Consider the following 27,860-nt stretch of genomic DNA (forward strand, 5'->3'; position numbering starts at 1 on the left):
TCGAGCCCATCCCAGATGCAAGACCTCTGTCTTACAGTGTTATGAGGTCAGCTGGCTTTCCTGACCGGGCAGAGTGCCAGGGGAGAGGAACTACCCCCATTGTCACTTCTGGTCCATGGTGTTGCACCAAATGCTGTTATTCTAGGCTTCAGGAAATTTTCTAACCACTGGACAGGCTCCAATGCTGCGTGCTAATGAGTTTCAGATTGGAGGGCTTCACTGTGCATGTGTCAGGAAAGTGCCACAGTTTACAGCGAGATGGGGGCAGGGAGGAAAAGACACACAGACAGGAAGAAAAAAAAACAGTAGTTTCAAAATGCTGGCTACTCAAATTGACAGGGAACGTGACCTCTGTACTTCGTCAGGAATTCTTGCAGTCTTACAAAATAAAGGAGTTTGCTTTTATCACACACTGTGAGACGCGTATGGAAAAATGGAAAACACTACATCACTTGACCTCAGCGCGCCCCCTTTCAACCACAGCCGAATATTGTGTACAAAAATTCTAAATCAACTTAAGATGTTCCAAAAGAGAGAGAGAGAGAAAAACCTTAATTTTTCTGCATTAGTCTTGACGATGGCTATTGCGGTTCCTGAGATTCTGATGAGAAGGTTCATGCAGGAAAGAGGCTCAGAATTCCAGGAATGGCACTTGACGGACTGGGAAGACTGGGCACGGACTCGTTGGGCTCCACGCTCCCTGTGCACAGAGGACCACGGGCAAGCCTGCTGGGTCTGAAAGTCACCCAAGACTGAGCCATGATTATTTGCTGACATTAACAGGGCAGTAAAGCCAACTTTAAACAACTTGAGGAAGCTCTCATCCTCTTTGCGTGGGGATGTGTGGCTACGGGAAGCCTCTCCCTCTGCAGGCAGTGAGCGGGCTGGACTGCTCTCATCATGCTGCTCCCCTCTACGCCCACCCTGTTCGGAGCCCCCAGAACTTTTGAGTAATGAGACAGCATTTCCATTTTTTTTTTTTTGGCCCACTCTGAGTATTGGGGGCTTTAAAAATCCAATCTTTCACATCCTGGAACTGTCATCAACATTTTTTCAGACGATGTCAATAAAATTGATTGCCTGCAGTTCGGAATTCTGTCCTGCACATGGAAACAATATAATTTATTTTAAAGCGTGTTCGATGGGGGCGGAAGGAGCAGGAGAACCTCGGGAAGCCTTTCTCTACAGCTGAGTCGGGGTGGCGGGGAACGGGCCAGATGCACAGTCTACGGTCTGGACATGACCGTGTGCCGGCGGCGCGGACAGAAAGTCTCCCTGTGACCACAGCGTTGACGGATGGTTACTCCTGTCAGTATGAGCAGTGCTTCTGCAGCATCAATATACTCATTCAATTCGAACTCTCTGCACTTAAAATAGTCCCTGCTTTGGCTTGGAGGCAGCGTGACAGCTTTGTTGCAATCATATATGGGAGGCCCCCAGACGACACAGGACACGGCTGTTGGGTTGCCGTGTGCCAAGAAGCGATCTGTTGCTTTTGCGAGTTTCATCTAGGTATTAAAGGAGTGGCAATGGTGGCACCACACTGAGTTGACATCTTCAACTCAGCTGCGCAGCAGAGAATCGCAATGGATGGTGACGGATGCCCAGTGCTTTGCACACCTAAACCCACGCCCTCACTCGCGGTGCTACAGCACGCCACTCGTGTTGGTGTGTTCGCCCCCCACCCCCAAGCACAAGTGGACGACCAGCAAGGGTCCGACGGTGTTCCTTCTAATTACTTTTTTTTTTTTCACTCTTGATCCTGTGGCTCTCATAATTAGTTACCTGGGGCTGCAATCCAATTTGAAGTGATGACAAGAAAGTGATCCATGAAAAAGTAATAAGTTAAATCCAATTTCAGCCTTCCTCTAATTAAATGCACATGGAACTAATGACTCCAACCCTAGCATTTCAGTGATAATGGTAATTAGCGGGGTGGGAGTCACTCTCTTTTTCAACACTGAAGGTGTAAACCACAAGGTAAAATCGTAGGAGCACTCTTAATTACATGTGTCATTTTGTCAGCAATTTACACATTTTTGACCAGTCAAGTACATTTTTTTCCCCCTTGTCCCCCTCCACCTCCTAGCCCCAACAGTGACTCCCACATCCTATTCCATGTTCCAACACGTGGAAACTCGTAAGAGCACTTCCGCCTGGAGAATAGGAAGTAACCTCCCCTCCATGCTGTTCACACCTCTTTCTCTCTGCCACTGTTAGGGTAACTATGCAGACCGGAGTTCTCTTCATTGAAACACAGAGGAATTGGTTATTATTGGCTTCGCTGATTTTTTTCACTTGTAGGAAACAAAACAGTTTGCTCAGTCACAGAAAACCTCACATGCAGTAGGTGCTGTGCACATAAATGCATATGGGGAAGAGGCGATAACGCATTCCTTGGAGGCATCCTGGTGACTGGCGCTTCCATGAGACCTCACTCCCCAGCCCAGCACTCTCACTGCCTCTGAGTCACTCAGCCTTTAGCAGGGTCAACGTTCCTAACACATACAACTGTCTAAGGATCGCGCTGAACCACAGTTGCTATGGAACTGGCCCTGGTAAGCATGACCCAAACAATAGGCACCACATGTTGCCATGTAGTGACATAGGTATGATTATAATGCAGAACATTAGCCTCACCACTGCATGTCTGCTTAGATGCATGTAAGTAAAATGACCATACAAAGGTATGACCATACAAAGGAAGAGTGAGAATTATTATAGTAGACTAGTATACGCAACAGGCATGGACCGGGACTGTCCTGAGCCGACCAGGACACAGAGAAACCTGGACCTCTTGGGGTTCACAAAAGCCCTTACACTAAAGTCACAAATCCTGTGTGTTCAGACTTTCCTGGCAGGGGGAGAGGGTGTCACTACCTCTGGTGCACATATTAATGGCTTGTGTAATCATAGTAACATAATGACCACCTTTAAAGGACTGTTTCTGTTGTATTGGTCCATATCAAGACTGCTTTTTCAGGGATTCAAGATTATCCAAAGTCTTATGGCAATGATGAAATCTTAAAAGGTACTAAGGTCTCCACACTTCCTAACAATTTAAAGTGCCAGGCATGACAGTTCTAGACAATGTTAACTCTAAATGTTAATTAAAACAAAACAAAACAAACAAAAAAAAAACAAGAAAGAAATTGTTGCTCTTGAATTACCCATCGTCCTAATTTAGGACATGGTGATACTGTTTAAGGGTCATATTTCAACAACATTCCATTTCACTATCTACCATATAAAACTGTAGCTCCCTTTAAATGCTTCCTCGTACCAATTTATTCCTCAGTGAACATTGTGAAAATGACAGGAGGTACTAAGATTATATGTGGCATTAATGCAATGCAAAAAATGCTGCCTAAAGCATGTTTTATCGAACTGCAAATAAAAATGCTAAAAACACCTGCGGCATCTTGTAGTCTAACCTCCACCACTGAACACAGGAGCCCCCCGTTATAATCCTTTCTGCTCCAACAGGCCGAAGGGCTGGTCTTCCTGTGGCACCTACCGCAGTCCCTCCCACTGAAACAACCCCTAGCCAGGGCCTTGCACGTGACCCTAACCTTGGAAGGCAGGGCGCAGGCAGGAGCGAAAAATGATCAGATGACTGCCTTCAAGTTCAAATTCTTGAAACTGTGGTCAGCTTTGCAACGTATGCGCCACACAAGGTTTACTTTCTTTCCTAACTTTCACGCTGCCAGAATACACATGTACTTTTCCTTTCTTAGGAGAAAATGTGTCATTTGATTTCCTTCCAGTGTGTGTATTCGTGCCAGCAACGAAAATACTTAAAGAACCAAAATGCATTACTCCCTAGAAACGACGGTCAACGTTCCAAAATGTGATCAATAAAATTGCTCATCTACTCACAAATTAATCTTCAGCCAGTAGTGTTACACATTTTCGAGGTTATGAGCGCACCTGCACCGTTAAGCATTTATTTCACTTGTTTAAGCAATCTTCAGAAGTATATAAATATTTATAAAAGGGAGCCTACTATTTTTACTCACCTATAATTTCTTTTTTTTTTTTTTTCAGGAAAACCTTGTTAATTCTTTTACAACCCATAGGCCTTCTAAAGGCAAGGTCTGTATCCTCAATGGATTTGTGTCCTGTCAGCACCAGCACCGTGCCCAGCACGGTGGTGGTGCTGGTGGTTCTGGAAGGACTCACCAAGCCGCATTTAATTAATTCACATCATCCTGAGGCTGAATTTACAATGGGGCCCATTTCCAATTTTCGTTTGTATCATTCATTAAAAAAAAAAAAATCTGCAAAGCAAATTAATAAGACTAAAAAGGCGACGTGGGTTCCGAAGAGGAATCTTTCTCAAGAACTTTAGAAGCTGTATCTATACTCAATCGATGCCTCCATTAATAACCCGTCACGGCAGCCAGGCACGCGGCCGGCTCTGGCTTGGTTCAGAACGTCTATGTTCCTGCTCCTTCTCTCTCATTTATTCTTGTCTCCCTGAAATTAGTCCAAAGCAGGGATGCTTGACCACAGTTTATGATCTCTATGGAGTAACCAGTTCTAGCCTCTTTTTAACTTTCCATTTTCTTTTGTTTGTATCATCTGCCTGTGAAACCAGATAGCACTGCCAAACATAAAGCAGGGAAGTGTGAGATATGCTTAAAATATGAGTCACAGTATATTTGAGGATTTGGGTCTCTTTCTCCACCGCCACCCCTTTCCAGCTATCAGCAGATCAAATCCGTCAAGCCTTCCTCTACAAAGCTCTGAAATTCGCTCCAATAGGCCTCTCAGTTCTGGTGACAAAGGGTACCAAGATCAGACGTGGAAACTGTTTAAGATGGGCTGTAGGATTTCCCTTTCATTTCAGAGTCACTCTGGGTGTGATACCCCAGCAAGGACAGAGCATGGCAAGATACATTTAAATGTAAAGGTTATTCTTTCTCTAGATGTGTTTTGGGGATGAGCTAACGGATCCTGTGGCCTAGGTTACTCATTCCTCTTTGATGTTTGTGGAACCCTGGCCAAGCTAATCAAGCTTACTGAATTTGCATGCAGCGGGCAGTGGAGGGCACGCTCAGCAGCTCTGAGCCATAGATGCTCGTGTGTGCGCACACATGGGTCTGGTCAACCAGTCCTTTTCTGCCCCCAGCCAACTCTTAAAACCGGTCTGCATTTTTTCCTTGTCAAAGCTCCACTCAGCTTAGAGGGCAGCAAAGACTCAAGGCACCTTCTGCAGCAAAACCAGCCTTTAAGATGGTCCCTTCTTCCTCCCCTCTCCAAAATCCGAGATGCTCTGCACGCCGTGTGAGGCTGGCTTGGACCCTGCGCTTGCCAAGATGATGCCCTGTCGATATTCTCTTTGGAATGATGGCTAACATCCCTACACGGGCAAGATGATAAGAAGTCCTCAAAAGGAAATCCCCTGCCACTTTGCTTCTTAAATTTAGCCCTCAAGAAATTTCATTCATCTTTGAAAAGAAGTTACCTAAAAATGCCATATGTTTAAAAAAAAGCAAGCATGAGGGAAAATAAATCTAGCATAAAAAAAAATCACAAATGATATTCGATACCGAGGAGCAGTATGATCAGACAGACTTGCATGTGTCTACTTTTTTTTTTTTATTACCTCTAACCAAAGCTCTACTATGGAGAGGATTCCCCGCCAGTAATATATTGTCATCTTCCAACGCACTTGAGGTCTGATAAATTCAAGAGGACTCACGGTATTTTTAAGACTGTGAGAGCCCCAAGAGGGAGGCAAAACGAATGGACAGTCATTTGAATCACTGAGTGACAGGCTGGGCTAGTTCCCTGTATACATTAATAAATTAGAATTTTAATTGTGTCTCTGACTGCAGGAGATGCCCCGGTACTTTAATATGTACCAACAATTGGCTATGTTACGGAATCTGCAGTGTGGCCTCCGCTGCTGACCTCTGAAACACAATTCCCAGGCTGACTACAGAAACTGTTCGGTTTGATCCTTTCAACTTATTTGAATCCTGACAAATAAGCTCACAGCTGAAAGGTCAACGCAGTCACATTTCACCCTCCAGAGCTGTTCTTAAGATACCTGCGCAACAAAGCGCTTCTGATAGCACCTGCCACGGGCCCTCAATGGTGCTGGACCTCATTAAAAACGTCCCCTGCATTCACACACATGAAAAGGCCTAGAGATCGGTGATGGTTTACCAAATTACTGCGTCCAGAAGCGTTAGTCAGCAGTGGGCAGTGCCATTCAACTTCTTCTCCAATAAGGCATCCACAAAGTATCCAACTTTCTCTGGGGAGTCACAGTTGCCCAGGTAGCTACGGAACTAGAACTTTCTGCCTAAGATCAGTTTGCTCTTTGCAGGATAATCTGGGGACTGATATTGGTTCACCCTGACCCGTGAAAACACAGGCTAGAATTTAGCTTCATCCTAGGATTAGAATGATTGGCACTGAGTTACACCCATCGCCTACTGCTCACAGAATCTGTCCCCCCCAAATGCCCACCCTCAGAATCTCATCAGCCTCCCACCTGGGGGATGCTCGCCCCAGCTTTGGAGGTCCTTTAACCACCCCAGAACCTGCAACCGCTGACCTTGAATATGAGCATGGACACTCTGAGTCAGGTTTCCTTGAAATTTCTGTTACAACTTTCTACTCAAATAAAACATCCAAATTAGATTTTTATGAACTCACTCCTTCTTCTACTCCATTAACTGCTTGCCCTCAATGTGCCTGAAATGAGAAGTGGCTGGAACAATCTCTTTGGTATCTTTACAGAGAAACTGCTCTCCATCTGGTATTAATAGCTCAGAAACATCCTAAAAGACACCTGCTGGAGAACAGGGCACATATCACACTCGTTACTAGGCACGGTACTGAAAACGACCACATCGTCCACAGGCCCAGTGTCGCTTCCTGGCTACTGTCATTGCAGGATGCTAATTATTTATGTTGTGTGGGAACATCTTGAAATTTAGCAGCATCTCCGGCCTCCATCCATGATATGCTAATACAACCCTGTCAAAAATACCTCCACCCAGTTCTTCTCCCCTGGAGGGGGGCCCAATAATACTTCCTGTTGCAAAATGAGCACGGTACACAACGGGGAGGGGAGTATGCACTTATTCCATTTCTATACCCATCAGAAAGATGCTTCACTGTTGGAGGACGTTGGAGCTAAAAATATACCTTGGTTCAAAAAGGCCAGGTCAAAGCCATGGGTCAGGTGCTCAGTCCGGGTGTCCACGCAGGGTGGCATAGACCCAGCTATCTGAGCCATTACCACTAGGGTCTGCAGTGGCAGTTGGCTGGAGCCGCAGCCAGAGCCGGGAGTTGAATCCAGGCACTCCAGCACAGGATGCAGCCATTTCACCCAGAATCTTCTCTGCTAGGCTGACTGTTGACCCAGACTGATCGTTTAGCTCCATTTCTGTGAAGCATCCATGTTGCCGGGGTCCTATGTTTTCTTCTCTTCAGCGGAACTACCTACTAAGCAATCCTACACCAGTGGCTCCTCATCCTCCTATGACACAAGCGCATCAGTAAGGCTTCTCCCTCCGCACAGCACACCTGTTGCTCAAATGGACACCGGTCCCCACCCCCACTACATCCTCTGCTAATGAAGGACAAAGTGCATCTTTCTTAGAAGATTTTTCTATGGGACTTGAAATGTTCAACACAGTTCTCTTTGAAATTGCTTATCAGGAATCCGAAATGGCAGAACATCTTTTTTTTTTTTTTTAAAGAATTGTCACCTGAAGGGCTGGTTGTTTGTCATTCCTCTTGGGAGATTTTAATCCACTAACTTGCTGCTGCTGTTGCTGCTGCTGCTGTTGCTGCTGCAGAAGGAGCTGTCTTGCCACCTGAAGAGCCTGGGAGGAAAATGGGAGAAAACTGCATTACCACAATGTGGGCTTGGGGACTTGCTCACCAGAAAGATTCCAGGGAGTGCAGCTGATGATGGGCTGGGTCCTGACAGTTCCATTTCCAGGCAAAATGAAACAGCAGCACATAAAACCTCCCAACAAGCTAGGAACACTTTCCAGGATTAGCTTATGTTTCTCTTGCTTTGGCCAGTGTCATTCTGTTTCTTAGGTATACCCAGCCACCTAAGACAACCCCATGTTCCCCCTTAAATCTGCCATTAGAGTTGAAAATAGGAATGTCTGGGGCTTTGAGGGGGGATGGCAAGGACAGAAACTTAGGGGACAGTACATGGCCCATTTCCAAAGTCCCTTCAGCTTCCCCCGGTTTTCTTGGAGAAAAGTGGGAAATCAAGTTATCCGCAAGGAAGTACATGAAGAAAAGTTAAGGGGTGCCCACACAGCAAAGCCATGGCACCATGGGAAGGGTTATACTGAAAGCATCCATCAGACAGCACATATTCAGGAGGACCACAAATCGTAGAAGAGAAAAACTCAACAAATACAACTTCAAACCATTGTTTGCAGACACGTTATGAATAAACCAGGATTTTCCAATGCAAAACAATACTTTCATGTTTATAGTATGCAGTGTTTTTTTTTTATTGTAAAGATAGAATGGGAGAGGTAGTTATGACTAGCGGGTAAGGCAGACAAAAAACAGGAGAACCTTCGAAAGTGTTGGACGTAGGACTGAGCAATCTTTTCTAAAAGCTTAACTGAGAACGAGAATTGTCATCCGTAAACATTCATGAGGATATGAATTGTCAAAACACTGTTGCCGAGGGCAGGTGCTGAGGAGTAGTGTACTGAGTCACTGCTGCTCCTGTATACACTGAAGCACCAATTGGCGTTTCAGCTGCTCTTCCAACCCAGCTCCCTGCGAACGCACCTGGCAGTGCACGACGGCCCAAGTGCTTGGGTGCCAGACACTCCTGATGGAGGCTGGAGCTCCTGGCGGCATCCTGGCACAGCACCGACAGTCATGGTGGAGAGGGAGGAACCTGCAGACGGAGGCCTCTTCCTCTGTGTGTGTCTCCCTGTTTCTCCGCTTTTCAAATAATTGACAAAATAAGTCATTAAAAATTTAAAACAGCTGGTCAAAGTGACCAGCCCTCTGGATGGCACAAGACAATCTTTTTCCCGGGCCACCTTTGAATAGCATGGGAAAGAGAACACTCATGCGCAGGTCTAGAACCCCTTTGTCCACTTGAAGAAAATACAGATGTTGGATCTTCATTCATTTCACCCCTGGTAAGAATGTGGCAGCTAGATAAACTCTGTGTGTGTGTGTGTGTGTATGTATCTGTGTGTGTCTGTGTGTGTATGTTTAAGAGGGGCCCAAGAAAATGGGAACGTCTGTGTGGTTAAATGAGGGAAGAAATGGACAGGCCAATCAGCACTTACATATCAAAAATCCTGACATTGTTCAATAACAATTTGACCCTATTTTGGTGGGTCTTTTCTGGGGACCACCTTCCTGAGGTCAGCTTAGAAAATATCGTATCTGCCCTACTGTACCAAGGGGGCTACTAGGAAGTTTTCGGAAGAACTTTAGGGAATTTCACACCCAGGTAGCCCTCCATCCATGGAGACATCTCACACATGGTGGAGGGACGCAAACAGAGGGCTTATACCCAAATCCATAAAAACCCCAGTCGGAATGCAGAATGGGCTCTTGGGTTTTTTTTTTTTTCTTTCTGAGATGCCTGCCTGGTCTACCAGCTGTATTACCGCAGCAGTCAAAAGGAAACAAAAAACAAGGCCGGGTAATGACCAGGCGCACCTTCCCTACAGAGGACGGCAGGAGGAGACCGTGTGCCAGAGAATCACAGGAAAAGGCGCTTTTTTTTTTAATTAGTACTTGCTTCTATTTGAGTGGCAGTTGGAGAGCGTGTTCATTCACTGGTTCCTTCCCCAAGGAACTGTAAAACCTTGGACTGAGCTAGGGCGTTGGGGTGCTGGCTTGAAACTAGGGAGCGACAATGCAGTCCCCTGAGCTTTCGCTGCCCCCTCCCAAGGCCCGTACTAGCAGGAAGCTGGGGTCAGGAGCAAGGATGGAGCGTGAACCCAGGCCTTCTGCCGTGGAATACAGGCACTTTCACCACAAGGCTCCATGCCGGGTCCCAGCTGGGTTTCTTGACTCAATTAAGCTGAGAACCAAGAAGGCACGTGGAAGAGACGTTATGAATACTCATTAAATATCATTCTCAAGTGTTCAGAGACAAAATGGGACTCCCTGAAGAGGACACTGATCATTTCTATGTGATAACTATTAATGGCCTTGCAGAAATAGTGCCTAAAGATGTAATCAACATAGCCCAAGGAACTGATGGTACAGTCTTAGAAAGTGTTTCCCAGGGCCCAGGGCAGTAGCCTAGCGGCTATGGTCTTCGCCTTGTATGTGTTGGGATCCCATAAGGATGACAGATCATATCCTGGCTGCTCCACTTCCCTTCCAGCTCCCTGCACGTGGCCTGGGAAAGCAGTGGAGGATGGTCCAAAGCCTTGGGACCCTGCACCCGTGTGGGAGATCCCGAAAGAAGTTCCTGGCTCCTGGCTTCAGATCGGCGCAGCACCAGCGGTTGCGGCTACTTTGGGGAGTGAACCAGCAGATGGAAGATCTTCCTCTCTGTCTCTGTAAATCTGACTTTGCAATAAAAATAAATAAATCTTTAAAAAGATCAGTGTTTCCCAAAGATGAGAAAAGTCTTCATCTATGAAAGCAATTAGACATAAGAAGTTACAGCGGCACAGCTAAGGGGAAGAGAAAGAGAGGCTGGTGGGGTGGGGGGGTGGTTCCGAGTCTGGAATTTCTGAGAAAGGGAAAACCAAGCCTTGAAGCAGCCTAGTATTCAGAAACTGACACCTAAAAATGTTGGCCCTCCAGGAGTTGCACTTCTAGAAGGACCAGGATCACGGTCGTACCCCCTGTGACAAAGAATATGGTGAAGATTCTCAGGGCTGAGTGGCGCTCCTGTGAGGGGGACGTGCACAGGCAGCGTGGGAAAATGGGTGACAAAGGCAAGATCTCAGCAAGGTGGAAGCACTGTGCCACCTTCCTCTGGCAGACGGCCGGCTCCCAGCCTGTCCTGGCAGATCACCTGCCTCCTGAACTCCCCAGCGCCTGAGATGCGATGTGCAGGCAGAGAGATGGGTAAAGGGGGCTGTCTGAGCGGGGCATCCGGACGCCGAGTGGCCCGGGAGAGCCGCCCGAGATGCCAGCCGCCTGGCTCTGCCGCGCCGCACCATCACTGGACGCCGGGTGTCCTGGTCTCCCTGGCGACGACGCTCAGTACATGCGTAGGTGTAATAGTGGGCAGAGTGAAGATTTCATTTATATCAAGTAAGAAAAATAGTCCCTTTGCAAGGTGCCTGAAGGGGCACTAGCTTCTCCCCCTACCACGCATGCTCCCGTGGCTGTTCCCCTTGGAGACTGCAGGGTGTTTCGATGCGGCAAAAGGAACTGTTATTCATTTTAAGCGCTGCCACCAGAGTTCGCGGAGTACTACGCCGACGGGCACAGCAGGTCTGGCTGCTGGCTGGGAAGGTGGACAGAGGAAGTGCAGGTGACAAGGGAAAGAGATTGCAAAGAGAAATATGGCCGGCAGGATGAGAAAGGTCCCCCACGTTGAATATCAAAACAAAGCCAATAAAAACAAAATGTGGTGATGACTCCACATGAATTTTTAAAAGATCTTTAAAAAATTTTTATTGGAAAGTCGGATATACAGAGAAGAAGAGAGACAGAAAGATCTTCCGTCCTCTGATTCATTCCCCAAGTGGATACAGTGGTCAAAGCTGAGCTAAGCCAATCAGAAGAAGCCAGGAGCCTGGAGTTTTCTCCAGGTCTCATGTGGGTGCAGGATCCCAAGGCTTTGGGCCATCCTTGGCTGCTTTCCCAGTCCACAGGGAAGGGAGCTGAATGGGAAGCGGGTCTGCCGGGATTAGAACCAGCACCCATATGGGATCCGGGCGCATGGAAGGCAAGGACCTTAGCCACTAGGCTACTGCGTCAGGCCCAACTTCACATAATTTACCATGCTCACCAAGACAGGGAGAACTGATACTCTTTTATCAAGAGCCATTTATTGGGGGGTCAGAACTGCATTGTAGTGGGTAAAAAGCTGACATACCACATTTTGTTCAGGTGCTGATGGCTGCTTCACTTTGGATCCAGTTCCCTATTCTGGGAAAAGCAACAGGAGATAATGTAAATGGTTGGGCCCCCTGCCACTCACGCGGGAGACCTGGAAGAAGCTCCTGGCTCCTGGCGTTGGTCTGGCTCAGACACGGTCACTGTAACCATCTAGGGAATGCACAACCAAGTGGAAAATATTTTTCTCTCTGTTTTTCTTTCTCTAACTCTGCCTTTCAAAGAAGTAAATAAATATGAAAGAAGGAGAGGGACAAACAGAAAGATCTTCTGTTTTCTCCCTCTCTTGGTCAGGAGCCTGGAACTCTGCCTGGATCTCCCACACGGGCAGCAGGAAACCAGTGACTTGGCGATCTTTCACTGCGTTCCCAGGCACCTCAGCAGGGAGCAGCATCGCAAGCGGAACAGCCAAGACTCAAACAATAGGATGCTGGCATCAAAGGGGGCAGCTTAACTAGCTGTGCCACTAGGCGGGCCTCTGGCGCTCAGTCACCAAACCAAACACAAACAAAACCTAAGCAAATCCATTGCTTATTTCAACCAAACGGACGATGTGCAGCACCCTTAAGAAAAGCGCGGAGAGCCATCTGCACGGCTTCCCTCATACGGCCGTGTTCTCAGCGTGCAGAAGCAGAGGCCAGGAGGGAACTCAGGTCCAAGGGTCCCCGACGTGCGTCCTGTGCCGGCTCTCTTCAGAGAGGACACATTTCGCAAGGTGCTGCTGCCCCTCTCGGACGAACAGTATCGATCTGAAAGGGTGAGGGCTGGGGGAACCTCCCTGTGCGTGCCGAACACGCTGCTCAGTCTGCGTGGAGGGACTGAACTTACATCATCGCATCATGAGTTCTTCCTTCTCGGGATTTCGTTCAGAGCCCACCCAGAGGACAGTCACAGAGGGAGGCGGGGGGAAAAAAGGAAACGCTAGTCAACCTCCCAGGCGGACCACTGCACAGTGAGAATGAGCAAGTTGGCCTCCACGCCCCAGTCAGGCACACCAACCCCGGCAGGTCAAATAACAACTGTTTGGGAAGGAACGTTAATGCAGAGGAAAATTCACTGATAGGAACTGCCATGGATTATCCTGGAAATTCCCTGGCCTTTAAGCATGAGTATGTTAGCAAAGTTAGATCAAAGTAGTACCTTCCCCAAAATAAAAGTAAATAAACATAAATTTTTAAATCACCTCGGGGTTCGGCAAGAGTTTAGAAGCCCACTTTATCAGAACGTATGACATACTTTGAAATCCATCACTGAAGGGATTTTCTTTCCTCATTTTCCATGGTGCTCACATAAACCACGGTGCTGCGGTCTGGTTGATGGTTGATGCTTGGTCCTCAGTGCGGCCAAGTTAGGGAATGGTGAGACCTTGAAGAGATGGGACTCAGGGACAGCCAATGGGGATGCTCCCCATGGAAATGGACTAAGGTGTCTCTCATGCGACCCTGGTGAGTTCTTGCGTGGTCATCACGCGAAGGAACAAGGCCTCCTGTCCTGGGGAGTGATCCCTCTCTCCCTTCGTCTCTCTTCTGCACACTCCTACTACGACAGCATCAACCAGGAGGTCCTCACCAGAGCCAAGCCCATGCTGCTGCCAGGCTCTTGAATCTCCAGAACTACAAGCTAAATAAGCCTGTTTTCTTTATAAAGTGTCCTGCCCGGAGACTGTGTTACAGTAACAGAAAATGGATTACTGCACACTGGGATGTAGATTTCAAATTGTCTCACATAACAAGGGGCAGTAAATCCTGAATGCCTAAGACCATGAACTGGGACATTAGAATACAAATCTCACATCTGCTATTGGTGGAAAACCATCCTCTTTTCGTTCACTGCTGAGTGGAAAATCTGGAATGACTGACAGAATTCCCTTTAGAAACGGCTCCTGGGGACACACAGCCGGTGTGTTTCCCATACATGAAGATCATACGAGTCAGCCATTTTTATCTGTACAGTGCATCAAAACAAGAACAATGTCCTTCATCAAGAACCCAGTAAAGCTAAGGAGGAAGGATGGACTTGTTCCACTTTCAAAACAGTATCTCAACCAGAGTTAAAATGCACAGCAATTAAATTAGACCCTCTGAAAAATAATACAGTGTGCACATTTGTGTGTGTGTGTGTGTGTGTGTGTGTGTGTGCGTGTGCGTGTGTGGTAGGGTGGAGGAAGCAGGAGATGGGGGGTGAGGTTGTACAGGGAGAGCAAGTTGAGGAAGGAATGAATAAATGAAAGAATTTCTGAAGAAGTAAGGATCAGCTACTGACTCCAGTTGCAGACCAACTGTTAATGTAAATAACTTACAAGGCCCCATCCCATCTCCGGAGACCTTTTACTCTCGGTGGCGGTTCCTGGGCTGGGTTGAGTCAACACTTCCTTTCTAACAGATGTGACAATTGCCTGGCACTGGATAACTCAGCGCTGTATTTGAATGCTAGGCTTGCGTTACAATCAAGACGGAGCTGGAGGATGTCACCGAGTGGAGATGACTGATAACACCGGGCACTTAGCACCCGGCTGCACACACTCACACTTAGGTGCCTTCAACAGGCTCCAGTGAATGGCTCTGTGAGCTCCCAGGGACAAGGGGCAGTAGCAGGTACCACACCTGCCCCCCTGGGCATTGCCTGGTATCTCTCTCTGCTCTGGTCTCCATGAGTGGCCAGAGATGGCCTATGGCTGGTATGCCCTGGTCCACAGCTAGCTTTGTGAATTCACAGGAAGGCAGCAAGACCAGTGTGGAGTGAGCGGTTAATTTGTCAGGTCCCGTCTGTTTGCTAGCTGGGTGTCTGTGACGTCCTGGGCACTCCACTGTCTCAAGAATATCTCATTCCCATCAGTGACTTCTCATTCCTGCTAAATAGGCACCATCTGCTTTTATAAATTATGTTTTACATAAGCACGTTGACAACTTTTATGCTATGTACATCTCAAGTTCACAGCAGGTGTTTGTACATCGGGGCTAGGTAATCCTATATTTAGCTTGTTTATCAAGGTGGCCAATGCTCAAAAACATGTGTATCATTCTTGACGAAACATCAATACATTGATATAAAATATGGTTTGAGCAAGCATACATAATCATGAAGAGTGAGCTGGCAAAGGACGAAACCTTCACAAAACTTTTTCACACAACACACTTGGTAACACCGATCAAGACAGGGAAAATTTGGTGTCATAGACTGGCAAACAATAGCTTGTGGATCAAATTCAGCCCTTCACCTGTTTTGTCCAGCTAAAATGAGATAAGAGTGGTTTTTTACTTAGTTAACATTTTGTTGGACCAGCTGAGCTCATTGGTTTACAAAGAGTCTAACACTGCCGCTTTGCTATGCAACGGAGTCCTTTTCCACAGATGGAATGGCCCTGGAAGCCTAGTATATTTCCTACGTGGCCCATTCCAGGAAATTTTCCAACTCCTGCCTTGGGTTGCTCTCTATATGCTAAGGTTCCTAAAGATTCCACGAGACAGACTCTTATGCAAACACGTCTTAACAATCATTTCCTCAAAAGAATGTCAGAGTCCTGCTAGGAAGCCAGGACATTATTAATGAGCTGTTCTTCAAGTTCAAACTCAACTTGCATTTGTTTGTTTGTTTGTTTTTAAGGAACCTGGATATGAAACAAAATGCATCCATGTGCTTGTGTAGCTGAAACCATTTCAGGCTTGCTGCAAACATTAAATAACGTGCTTCTTCCCATGGGTAATTTACAGCAGTTCAGATCCGTGTGAGCTGCTGGGTTGAGCTGCCCAGGAATAAAGGCAGCCCGCGCCTCGGTGGCCAGGGAAGAGAGCTGCTTATTTCCTGTCTGCCCTGAGAAGTTGTCCCATTTCCAGCTTTAAAGGCTGTTCTGAGTCAGCCACCCTTCCTCTAATTTCTTTCCCTAGACTCTCCCCACCCCTTAAGATCAAACCTGTTTCTCAGATAATTTCATGAGCTAATCAACAGCCACTGTGCATATGGGGGTGGGAGGAAAGGCTAGTTAAAAAAGGGGGGGCAGCCTGGGAAGCTGAGCAGGAGAAGAGTCAGTGGTTCTCCGTGTCCTTTTTCATCTCCTGAGGACACTTTTCAGCCCATCTAGAGAGCCTGTCCCTCCCAACTAATTTGTGACTTTGTTTCACCCTCAGCAACCAACTCCCATCTCAGCAGGAGCCCTGAACCTTTCGCACAGCTTGACCCTGACCAGTGAGTGCCTTGTGCCAAGACCCAGGACTAAGGATGCAGGGAGAGGCCAGCTTCGGACACAGTTAAGTACCACGGGCTGTGATGGCAGGAATGCAAAAGGAACGACAGACACCAGCTTGCAGGACTAGACGGGTCTGCACAGGATCACGTGCAGCCCACGGCAGCCGGTACTCTGAACGGGGTTTTGACAACATTAGGGTGATTGACAGACAGTGCTGGATTTATCAGAGGACAATGAGGAGCAAACTGGTCTCACAGGGGACTGTAGTTAGTGTCGTGGAAGTCTCAGATGCTGGAGGAAACATTTCAATGGTAAAGGCTTATGCAAGTATTAGAGACACACAAGAAAGCCCTAACGTAAATCAACTTCACGTTTCTGGGCTCCTAAGTGAAACGCAAAATACTTTCCCCTTCGACATGCAGAGGGGTAACAAGAATTCATCAGACAGCTGCTAACACTCCCCTTGAACTAGTCGCTGCCAAGTGTCCTTTATGATTCTGCAAATAAGGGTGTGGCTTCTGAGCGTTCACTGGTAGTCCAACTCACCTGACTCAGCTCCCACAGGCAGGTGGGGGCAGACGGCAGAGCCTTAGATGAATCAGGAGACTGGGTGTGAATCAGTGACCCAGGGGGCAATGGGTCTGTGCAGCAGCATCTATCCTGGAGTTGGCAAAGTGCGAGAAGCTATCCTAGGATGTCAGGGCACGCAGTAACAGCACCCGGGGCGGGGGAGAAGATTGTGTGATCTACAACAACCGCGCCACTGTCTTAGAAGTGAGTTCGTGAGATAAACGCAAGGTGGACCTGGTGAAAAAAATGGAGCAGGCACAGCATTCCAACAGAGTGCGTTCAAGTTCAAAGGGACAGGAAATGGCAAAGTCAAAGCTCCCCATCATCACAGTTATCCTAACTGTAAACAGAGAGACTCTGTCAGGCGGCCTTATGCAGTGGAGAAGATGAGCTAGGCCAAAGCATCCTCTCCAGGCCCTGGACCACTTAATTGTGCTGCACCAACCTGCACTTTCTTTCCAGATCTACCTGCACAGCCAGCTCTCTCCTGTGGCCATGGACAGGAGTTTACAATTGCCTGAACCACTGCTGGCAACACTGACACTGTTTTGTTTTTATTTTAGTATTTAACAGATACTGCGAAGACGTGAGCATTGGAAGAGGTTGGGAGTTGTGTTTTATGTTTGTTTTCTAAATGTTGACAATTTATTTAGCATCTATCTTCTTAGGAACACACAGTAGATACTATTCTTTTCTTCCTTTATTCTTTACAAGAGCTGAGAATCGAGCCACGGGGGCGCTGGCTCTGCACCATGCATTGTCAACCCCATGTAGCAGCCACAGAGACGGGCACGGAGAGATCTGAGCATGGTGTTCAGGGGCGGCCCTCTGCCAAGGGACCCCCGGGAAGCAGAATGGGGCTATCAGATTCTATATATTCTCTTACCAAAAGGGCTAACTCTTTTCATTTAGAAGGCATCTCAGAAGACACTTTCTGCCAAAGAAGGTTAAGGTACAAATTCTCATGGGACCAGAAGAATACAAATGGGAATTACCTATGTTCTCTTGCAAAATTGGCTGAACCAGGTTGAATGGTTATAGCCAGGCAGTCCATTTGCCATCTTATGGAAGAGAAAACAACTTGTAGCATCAGACTCCTACCCCCGTGAACACAGGGCCCTAGAACCACCTTCCTGAGGCACTGACTGGCTGCTCCTTTCTGGAGCCAGTGCCAGACGCTGACTCACCAGCCCTGAGTCTCCGGCACTGCGTGGTCTTTGGAGGGATTCCATTCCGGTGCTGCCCAAGCATGAGCCTGTGCAGCTCACGGTGGTTGGCGAGATGCCAGCCAAGGGGGCTTTGACCCTGGGCAACAGCAGTACTGTGATGAAGCAAAGCAGCAGTCAAGCTTATTAGACAATGCCTTTGATGTGCTGTTCAAGAGGGCATCTAATTCTTGTTTCTCCTGGTTTGAGACAAGACTGTTTATAAATAAGGAGACCAAGAGGCCCAGTCCTTCTCTAAGTTTTGCAAAACAGAAAACACAGAGGTCAAAGATAAAGGTAAATGAATCAAACAGATCCTGCAATCCACTGCTAAGCTCACTCTTCTGCAACTGCCTTTTCTGAGGGTGCAGCCCTGCAACTCTCAATATGAATATTGCAGATTCACATCTTTTTTGTACCTTGGAGTGAGACTTGCTAATTTTAATGCCCGGGGAAGAAGCTGACTAAATGTTGCTTAAAATAATGGAGGATTTTCCACGATTTTCCTAGAAGCATGGAACCTTGATCCTGCTCAAGCAAAAATGGTGCTGCGTCCCCTTTCACTCTTGTAACGTAAGTCGCACGCACTCAGGGCGCCTGAGAGGCGATGAACACCTACGGCAATGAACACCTACGAGTGCAGTGTTTCCCAGGACTTTCCTTCTCCTGCTGGGATTCTGAGCAAAGCATCCAGGAGCCAGAACGGTTTGCAGGCAACATTCCAACCAACAGGGAACACAAAACGACAAAGCAACTGAGAGGGTTTTAAACAAGGTTTGAACGAGCTCAATCTAGAAGCAACATCGCAACAGAGAAGACAAAAGGGGGGAAAAGGCAAGGAGAGGAATTTTTTTCTTTTTCCAAAAAAGGCTCTAACAAGATCAGTCATTAAAAAAATGTGGAACTGTGTATTCTTGGCCTCGATTTGCCAGGAGAGGGGAGAAGAAACTTCTAATGGTCTCCAATCACGTACACTTTTTAAAGTGATTATTCTGAACAGCAGATTATACCTGAATAACAATTTAAGAAATGGGGAACCTGCTGGTTCACTCCTCAGATGTGTACCTAGGGCCAGGGCTGGGCCTGGGGAAGTCCTACAGCTCGGTACTCACTCCAGCTCTCCCTCATGGGGGCAGGAGCCCAGAAACTTCAGCCTCCGCCATGTCTTCTCAGCGTATGCATCAGTAGGAAGCTGGAATTGGGTACATGGCTAGGACCTGAGCCCAAGCACTAGGATGCAAGATGTGGGCTTTCCAAAAGCTGTCTAAACTGCCTGTCCCCTGAATCAGTATCTGTGTCTGTCATAACAGCAACAACTAAAGGACAGAAACTGACATACAAATACAAGATTAGAAGGTGCTATTACATGTATTGAAATAAAGAAATCTTTGGGGGTTCATATATGATTTTTTTCTTCTTGAAAATATCTTTTTAAAATTTTACATTCAGTTGAACATTGTTGTTTTCTGCGTGGGAGAAAAAGATCTGCACACAGACATACACAATTTTTAATGTCATTATGATATTAGTGCTTACGTAGGGGGAAATAATGATCACATTTACCCATAGTTCACACAGAAACGCGCCATTATATAAAATCACTAACCATTTTCAAAATACTTTGTAGAAGCATGATTCATGTTTCAGGGAAATCAAATTAGTATTAAAATGCACAATTTAAATTAATTTTTAAAAAAGGGAAAACAGTCAGCAATGGGGCCTCCATTCAGGATGCCTGCACCACATGCTGGAGCCCCAATTTGTGTTCCAGCTGTTTCACTTCCCGTCCAGCTCCCTGCTGTGCACCGGGAAAAGCCCGAGAGGATGGCTCAAGTGACTGGGCCGCTGGCATCCTTGTGGGAGACTGGGAGATAGCTTCCAGCTCCTGGCTTTAACCAGACATGGCTGCTATGGAAACTCTCTCCCTTCCCAAACCTCAGCTCCATCTTTTCTTGTTTCTCCCAGTCACATAATATTTCAAATGAATGAATAAATGTGTTTTTAAATGAGATATGCTTAGAAACACAGAGGCAAGTGCAGCTTAAAACCTGTCCAAAGCAGTTAAAACATTCACACAAACAAGGCACTGAGCCACTGATGGTCCAGGCACTGAACTCATTAATGGCTGTGGACTTAGTATTTTATTTCTTGTTCCCAATACCTCTAAGGGAGGTGAAAGTTTCATGATTGCTGATTTAAAGTAGGAAAATAGAAATTGTGAAGTTCAATGATCTATTCAAGGTCACAAGTCCAGTCAGTGGCTAGGACAGAAAAACAAAAACAAACAAAGATTGTCTGGTGAGAACTTGATACTCACACTGTACCAAGGTCACTGATTAGACCAACGATGTCCAGGGGTAATCTTGGGGAGTGGACATGCAGTGCCCCAGAAGCACAGAGGCAAGAATGGCTGCGGTCCTTTTGCCCTTCAGGACGAAGGGAAAGGGACTTGGGCTGTGCCACCCACTTTTTGCTTTGCCTCCCTCATTCCACACAACACACACTGGCTCTTTTGCAATCCCACTTTCCCAGTCCCGGGATGCTGGGAGGCTCCGCCACATCTGCAGTTCTGCTCTCCTTGTCGTCTGTCCACAGATAAAGAAAATCCAAGTATACCGCAAAGTCTACCTTTCCCTAAAAACTCCATTCACAGTTTACTTCCTGCAAGCAGCGGCCCTCCCTGACCTGCCCAGACCCACAGTCCACGGCTGTACCTGTGTGCGGCAGCACCCGGAGCTTCCTCCTTCCGGTGGTAAACACCACACGGCCTGCACTCCCCGTGTCTCCACCTCTCTGGCCACCTGCGTTCAGCCATCTTCTCTTGGAACGTTGATGATACCGTCACCTCTGCCTCTGCTCCCTTATTTAGTCTTGTCCTAAGCTGCGCCAAGGCGATTTTTTTTCCCAAAAAGATTTTTTGCATAAAACACATGATGGAAAAGAAGAGTGAAGACAGCATAGTACTCTTACTAAAGTCTTCTATTAGTTTTTGGAAGGCAGAGAAAGAAAGAAATACAGACTATCTCACTACTATGCCCCATTCACATAACAGGAGAGCTCAGGACCACAGAGGGGATAAATCGCGATATGCATGAGAAGTGCTAAGCACAGCAGCTGTTCAGAATAACTACTCAGTAAATGAAAATGATGACTGTAATACACAACACACACGCTGTCTAAAACAGGATTATTTAGTTGGTGGAAAGCAAAGATTACTTTCTCCAAGTCATTGCAAACCACTGGTTGTCATCTTTAAAGAAGCATTGAGAAAAACCTCAGCGCTTCTGTCAAGTTCAGAGGAATCAGAAGTAGTCACCTGTCATGGCACAAAAGGTAAACTGAGGACAAGAGGGCCATGTGACTTATCTCACACGGCAGTTCAAGCCCTAGCTCCTTCCACCAGCAAAAACACCAAGCAAATGATGGCTCCTTCTGACACGCACCAAAGCATGATGTTTAGACTACAGCAGCAACGGCTGCCTGGGAGGCTAATGCTTAAGGTGCCTAAAGGATTTGATATTGATGATGATGATGATGTTGATGATGGTCCAAGCAAGGAAGAAAGTAACCAACATCGATTAAATGCCAACACTATATCTGGTCTGGCTCTAAACAACTTCGCACAACACAAAGTTCATGTGATCTTTCGAAGATCACATCATAGCCAAGGTCACACAGTCCTCCAGGTACTTCAAGAACGCCACAAACAAAAATGCCCAATCACCCAAGAAGTCATGGATGCGCAATTCTACTCTCATGCAACTAGAACTGTCTGCTTGACATGAGATTTTTTTTAAACAGGAAAGTTAGATGCATGTAGAAAAAAAAAATATTCAGGCAATCCAAGCCACATTCAAAGTGACCTCTGCAGTAGACACTGTAGACTTGATGCCTCTGGTAGACAAGAATACTGAAGAACAAGAACTCTGATGGGTTTGGCCGAGAAAGTAGAAATACTGCCTTAACTGTGGGGATTAAAAACAGGAAAGTGCCCATCGGAGGCTCGGGGGTGCCCAAAGCGCGACAACGATCTTTGGAACTTTGCAACCACAGTCTAGCATTAGGTGGAACTTGAGTCTCTAGACATGAAGAAATAAGGGTTCTCTGGGAATTTTGGGTGGAATTACTGACCTTTAGGAAGTCACAGCAATTCCAGAGAAGCACCAGTGTGAATTAAGCAGACACTAACAGGTGTCCAGAGAGGCAGCATCCACAGTGGCTGAACGCCCGCCAGTCCCTGGGCCTAGACTTGAAGCCCTCCTCTACTGCTTGCCAGTTGTGCAACGCTGGACACATTGCCCAACCTCTGCGCGCCCTGGTGTGTTCACTGATCAATAACAACATGAAGAAACGCTACCTGTGTCATAGGTGATGCCTGTGAAACACGGAAGCTAGCCTCGCACCAGTAAGCGCCTCGGAAGCGACTTTAAAATATGCTTTATTATTGATTACGAAAGCAGTAAGTTCAGGACAGAAGATATGAAAAATACATAAGTGAATAATGAATGTAACAAGACATCGGGGGCCATGTCATCATCTGTGTGTGACATGTTGTCAACAAATGTTGAAGCAAAGTAGTTTTTATCTTCAGTGAAGCTAGAAACATTATTTATGGTCTTTCAAAAATTATCTTTTAAAATTTGAAACACATTTTGAGCATAGAGTTTTTTCAAAGCTACTTTCTAAATTCACATTGCAACAAACCAAAGTAGGAATGAAGTCACTCTAACAGTCCCCCCTTACTCTAACGTCTTTGGAAAGAGACTCAACACAAGACTGAGGGCAGCAAGAGCTACCTAACTTAAAAAAAAGTTTAATTTTGAAAAAAGGATTCGATTTCTAAAATTTATTTCAAAGATAAAGAAAAGAGAGGTTAACCTTCAGACCCATTGGCTCACTCTGCAAATGCCTGCAGCAGCTGGACTGGGCCTGGCCAGAGCCAACGACCCAGAATTCCATGTTGGTCTTCCACATGAGCTGCAGAGGCCTAACGTGCTTGAGCGTCACCAGTTCCATGCCAAGGTATCAGCATAAAGCTGGCATGAGAAGCGGAGCCGCGACTCGAACTCGGGCACTCCAGTAATGGATACAGGCATCCCGAGTCTCAATCACCATGCCAGTGCAAGCCCACAGACTGCTTAGTAACTGCCAGAAGGAGGACTGGGTCTATGGGAACTGCAGAAGGACAGGCTAACTTTGAGGGCTAACACACAGATTCAAGTAATGAGTCCCCAGGGCGTGCAACTACAGAGCGGCTTCTGACTGACTTTGTACACAGCCAATAAGTAGCATCTACCTGTTTGCAGAGAACAACGGACTGGATGTTTGTGAAGGTTAAATTGCCAACACCCTTTTGAATCAGAGTGAAGCAAAAACAACAACCAGAATTTCTATCCCATACTGCATCTTTTCAAAGATATCTCCCAACTCTGTCCCCAAACAGATTAAAATAAAGCACAATTTACTTTGTGCGCCCCCCTTCTACCATCTTCCACGCCATGCAATGGCTGCAGTTTCCAGTGCAGCATCTTCATGGCAAAACACTTTCTCATGAGACCGCCTGTGGTCAGGCCTGATGATGTCACAGGAAAAATGTTTGGCGCAGCATCTAGATCACAGCCCTGCCAGGTCCGGCCGGAGCATTCGGCGCAAGACGCACCCAGAAATCGTCAACTCCCTTCACAACAGGACCTCTTCCCATCTTAAAAGTGGGACCATCTTTGCAGCCTACCTATGTCCCAAGGGTGTTGTGAGTATTCACGAGTTCATATTAGTCAGATGCTTTGATGTGGACCAACAAAGGCTTCTGTCTGCATGTGCAGTGTGACTATCCAACCCGACCAGCTCTTTGGAGAGCCACTGGACAGGACAACGGGGGGGGGGCAGAGAGGCTCCTGTCCCCCCCTGCGGTCCTACCCGGTACAGAGCAGCCTCCCAGCTCCATGCAGGAGCTCGGGGGGGAAGCTGCACGCTTGGAGCGTGCGCTGCACTGTTCCCTTATATAGTCAATGCAGAGGGAATCCTCTGTGTGCATATTTTCAATTCACATTCCAAAACAGTATAGGCAACGGGACAGATTTTCAGCTGTGATTTACAGAGCAGGAGACAACCGGGCCAGGCACTGTGCTGGGATCACACGCACACCCCTTTTTCCGAGGTGTGCAAGGCAGGAAGCCCTACAGAAGAGCACACTCTGCTTTCCACAGAATGTGCCACGGAGCTCCTGGATGTCAGCGACTCCCTATGCATGGAGAACAGCTACACACCTGCAAGCAAGCCTCACCTGTGAATTCAAATGAAATGAAAGGTAAATATTCATTTGCTCATTTTAAAATCTACATGTTCAGGTGGAGTCAAGCTTTCCCCGTGGCCTCGGGAGGATCCGAGATCACAGCGCTCACTTAGTATCACATGACCGCGTCCATGGCGAGAAGGCGCCGAAGGACACAGACAGGTCTCTGTGCTTTGCCTTCTCAGAGGGGTCCAAAACCTTGGCCTCCCATCAATGACGTTATAGGCCGGCCAACAGAACACTGTGGTATATCTCCTTTTAGTTGAGCTGTTCATGTTTGGAGCTAAAGTCAAAACAAAGTCTTCTACAAAACCATAACAACTGTTGATTTGCCCAGTGGTGTCACTAATTAAGGCAGGTATGTGCGTACACACACACACTCCATAAAGAGAGCTACTGAGGCAAGCACAACCAGGCAAAGCACCTAGGAAAGCCAAACTACTCAACAACTGAGCCTGGGGACTCCTATCCCCAAAACCCATGTACCGCAATAGATTCACTCCCAGCGTAAAAGGCCTGGCAGATTCTCACCAGGCCAAAAAAAAAAAAAAAAAAAAAAATTCAAATTTGATTTAAAAAAAAATCTCCTGAACCTTAAGGGTTAACTAATTTGCCTTCTTTTAAAAAAAGAGAGAGAGACATATAATTTCCTTTCATCGTAAAACAATGCATTTATTATTTTCTATATCTGTCAAAGGGCCAGGCTCTCTGAGTGGAAAACAAAACAGACCTCGGTCACATGTTTATTTGCTTCAGCGACTCCCTTCCCTTCTGATAAATAATCAAACATGCCATCCAGAAAAAACAAAACCAGCGAGCTGGGAAATTTGATGGTCATCAAATAGACGGAGATACTAAGAAAAGCAGCCCACTGTTCCCACACTGCTTTCGGCCCCCACACCTACACTCAGATCTGAGCAAATGCCTTCAGTCACTCTTTCCATGTTCCTGCAATTACTCCTACTGTTAAACAAATTGTCTCGAAGGCAGTCACAAACATCATTTTTTTTTCCCTTACAAAGTAGAACAACTTTTGAACATTAAAAAAAAAAAAAGCCATCCTGGTCAAAGTCATACACACATAAACTTGTTTATTTAAAGGTCTCCTCTGTGAGAAGCCTGGACAACTATACAGCATGCATTATTTCCTTCTCTGTTCTCACAGATGCTGTTTTAGACACCAACATTTAGGGATATTTAGTCTGGGGACTAACAAACAAAGTGAAGAGTTTACTAGAATTCTCTTGAGGATCTAAAGAGTTCATTTTCCATTTCCTGTCTATTCCATGACCAATACATACTTAAAAAAAAAATAGCACCTGGCTGATTTTACTAATGACACTAATGCTGGGGGCCCCGGGGTGGGGGAGGGGGTTGTAGAGGGAGGAGAGAAAGGCCAGAGGGATGACTACAGATGGGAAAAGGCGGAACCTGTCTTAAAAATGTCACAGCATGTGTTTAAAAAGTCATTTCAACAGGAAGGGCTCAGAGAGCCGTTACCCGGCTCTTCCACTCAGAGCAGAGGCCGCCCAAGTTCCAGGGCTTTCCCTGCCATACTAATTATCCACAATGGAAATTTTGAAAAGAGCCTTCCAACATCAAAGTTAACAACCATCGCGCAAAGTGAGGCAGGCTTTCTCTGTTCTCTCGCAGCCCCCTCCATTTAAACAATAGTCATATAAATGAGATAATGACCGTGCGTGGTTCAGCAGTCTGACTTTTATTGGCATGAAATTGGTACAAATATTATCAAGCCCCCATCCACAAAGGATGACAATGTCACGATGCAAACGGCAGAGGACGGTTGTGTCGGCGCAGGCAGGACGGCACAGCCGCCGATCCCTTCTCGCCCCGGCTGGTGATAACAGGAAGAAGGCAACGCGAAACAGTGTCACAGGAAGCAGACGGGGGTTCTGCCTGCAGCCCACCACACCATTCCGACCGCACGCGGCTGCTTTCTCTACCGATTACACCCCGAGACACGTTGCAAAACCAGAGGGAACCAAAGGAGGAGTAAGCAGGCGCCAGGGCTCGCAAATCTCGAAAAAGGAGGAGGTGGGGGAGAGCCTTTGGCGGAGAGGAGAGGGAGGGGGAGGGAAAAGACGGTAAGTTGGATCATCTCATTTTGCCCTTCTGTGGATGTCTGCGCCAGCAAGGCGTCCCAGTCTAAAAGTTTAACCCAGCAAAAATGGTCTTTTCTTTTTTTCTTTTTCTTTTTTTTTTTCCCCCTCTCTGGGCACTTACAGAGAAGTAGAGTTTGACGGCGAGAGCTCGTTCTGTCTGCCTTTGGATTTCCGTCTTCTTGCTGTAGATGGGGTTCTGGCTGCTTCTGTGAAGCGGGGGTTGCCGAGTGGTAAAAAAGATGTTTGAATAAACAGGAAGTGCTGTGTGGCTGAAGCACACTCGAGGAGAAAACGCACTGGAACATTGCCCTTTGTAGGCAACCTCGGCGAGCTCTGCCTCCAACAGTAGCTGGCTGCGCGCTCGCTCAGTGACAAAGAAACCACAAGAATTCCTCAAGCCATTCTTCACTTTCAAAGTTGAAAGATCACTTGGAGCCTGCAGGTAACGTTCAAAGTTGCCTTGAGCACTTACAGAGAAATTGGTGAAGGCGACACGTGCCCAAATCACAGTGGGTCTGCCAGCAGCCACACACAGACACACACACACACACACACACACACACACCCCTCGGGAAGTGGTGCCCCGGCTGGATTCAGCCCTGACCACCAGCAGCTCCTCCGTGCACACCGGGACACAACACCACAGTGGTGGGAAACCTGCTCCTGAGCTATTTCAGTGGTGACATTTACATAGGCAGGATGCTTTAAAAAAAAAAAAAAAAGCAAGAAAATTCAGATTTCTGCAGACTTTAGAGGGTTCTGTCACATTTATTTTTAAAGAACACAGTGGCCCAGCGTTTCAGGGATATGCCCTTGAGCTTGCGTTTGCTCCGTCGTCTCAACATTCTCCTCCTCTGTAATCAACCAAACTACCTGTTTGTCTTGTCTGCTTAAACACTTCTCCACTCGCCCCGAACTAATAATCAAAGTCCTGTTTTCTGTCACCCGAGTAACTTGACAGGTTCTGCAAGGAAAAGCAAACTGCTGAAGGCGTCAGGAGCCAGCCAGGGGAAGAGGACGAAGAGTTGAACAGCCATCTTCAATAAAAAATGAAAACAGAAAGGAAAAAAAAAAAGCAGAGGAGGAAGAAGAGGATTCCTTGTGCAAATGCACTGCTGTTGTGGCAATGCTCCTGTGCCACGGCAGCAAGTGATCTGTTATTGAGCGTGGAACGCTGGACTGTCTGTCATCCAGGTGCTAATACGCAGCTAAAATAACTCATTGGGAGCTGTCAGTGGGATGTTTACACAGACCCCAATCTTTTCTTCATAGAAGGAAATTTTTTTTTTTACTGGAATTCATCTTCTTTTGATCTCACATTCAAAGCAACGGCAGCTTGATAGACATGCAAGTCTGAAAGCAAATCCAGACGCTGAAGATAAACCGCCAGAATATGACAGGCAGAAGCATGTAAAGCTTATAAAAATGAA

General features: G+C 46.8%; 1 protein-coding gene and 1 long non-coding RNA gene across 5 annotated transcripts in view; both read right to left on the reverse strand.

The window, feature by feature from the left end:
• The window catches only part of FOXP1 (forkhead box P1), a 493,878-nt gene that overhangs the window by 134,738 nt on the left and 331,280 nt on the right, over nucleotides 1–27,860 (reverse strand). For all 4 annotated transcript variants that reach the window (XM_040994813.1, XM_040994814.1, XM_040994815.1 and 1 more), the window contains one exon: nucleotides 7,734–7,850. In XM_040994813.1, coding sequence (XP_040850747.1) covers nucleotides 7,734–7,850 — 117 coding nt within the window. The remainder of the gene's footprint in view (nucleotides 1–7,733; nucleotides 7,851–27,860) is intronic.
• Nucleotides 14,573–26,538, reverse strand: LOC121165845. Its single transcript, XR_005885325.1, has 3 exons — nucleotides 24,678–26,538; nucleotides 14,656–14,660; nucleotides 14,573–14,584 (listed from the first exon to the last, which is right to left on the reverse strand). It is a non-coding gene; the product is annotated as an uncharacterized LOC121165845 (long non-coding RNA).

This window comes from Ochotona curzoniae, unplaced genomic scaffold (genome assembly GCF_017591425.1).
Source record: "Ochotona curzoniae isolate NIBS_2020 unplaced genomic scaffold, NIBS_Ocur_1.0 contig_908, whole genome shotgun sequence".
Taxonomy (NCBI): domain Eukaryota; kingdom Metazoa; phylum Chordata; class Mammalia; order Lagomorpha; family Ochotonidae; genus Ochotona; species Ochotona curzoniae.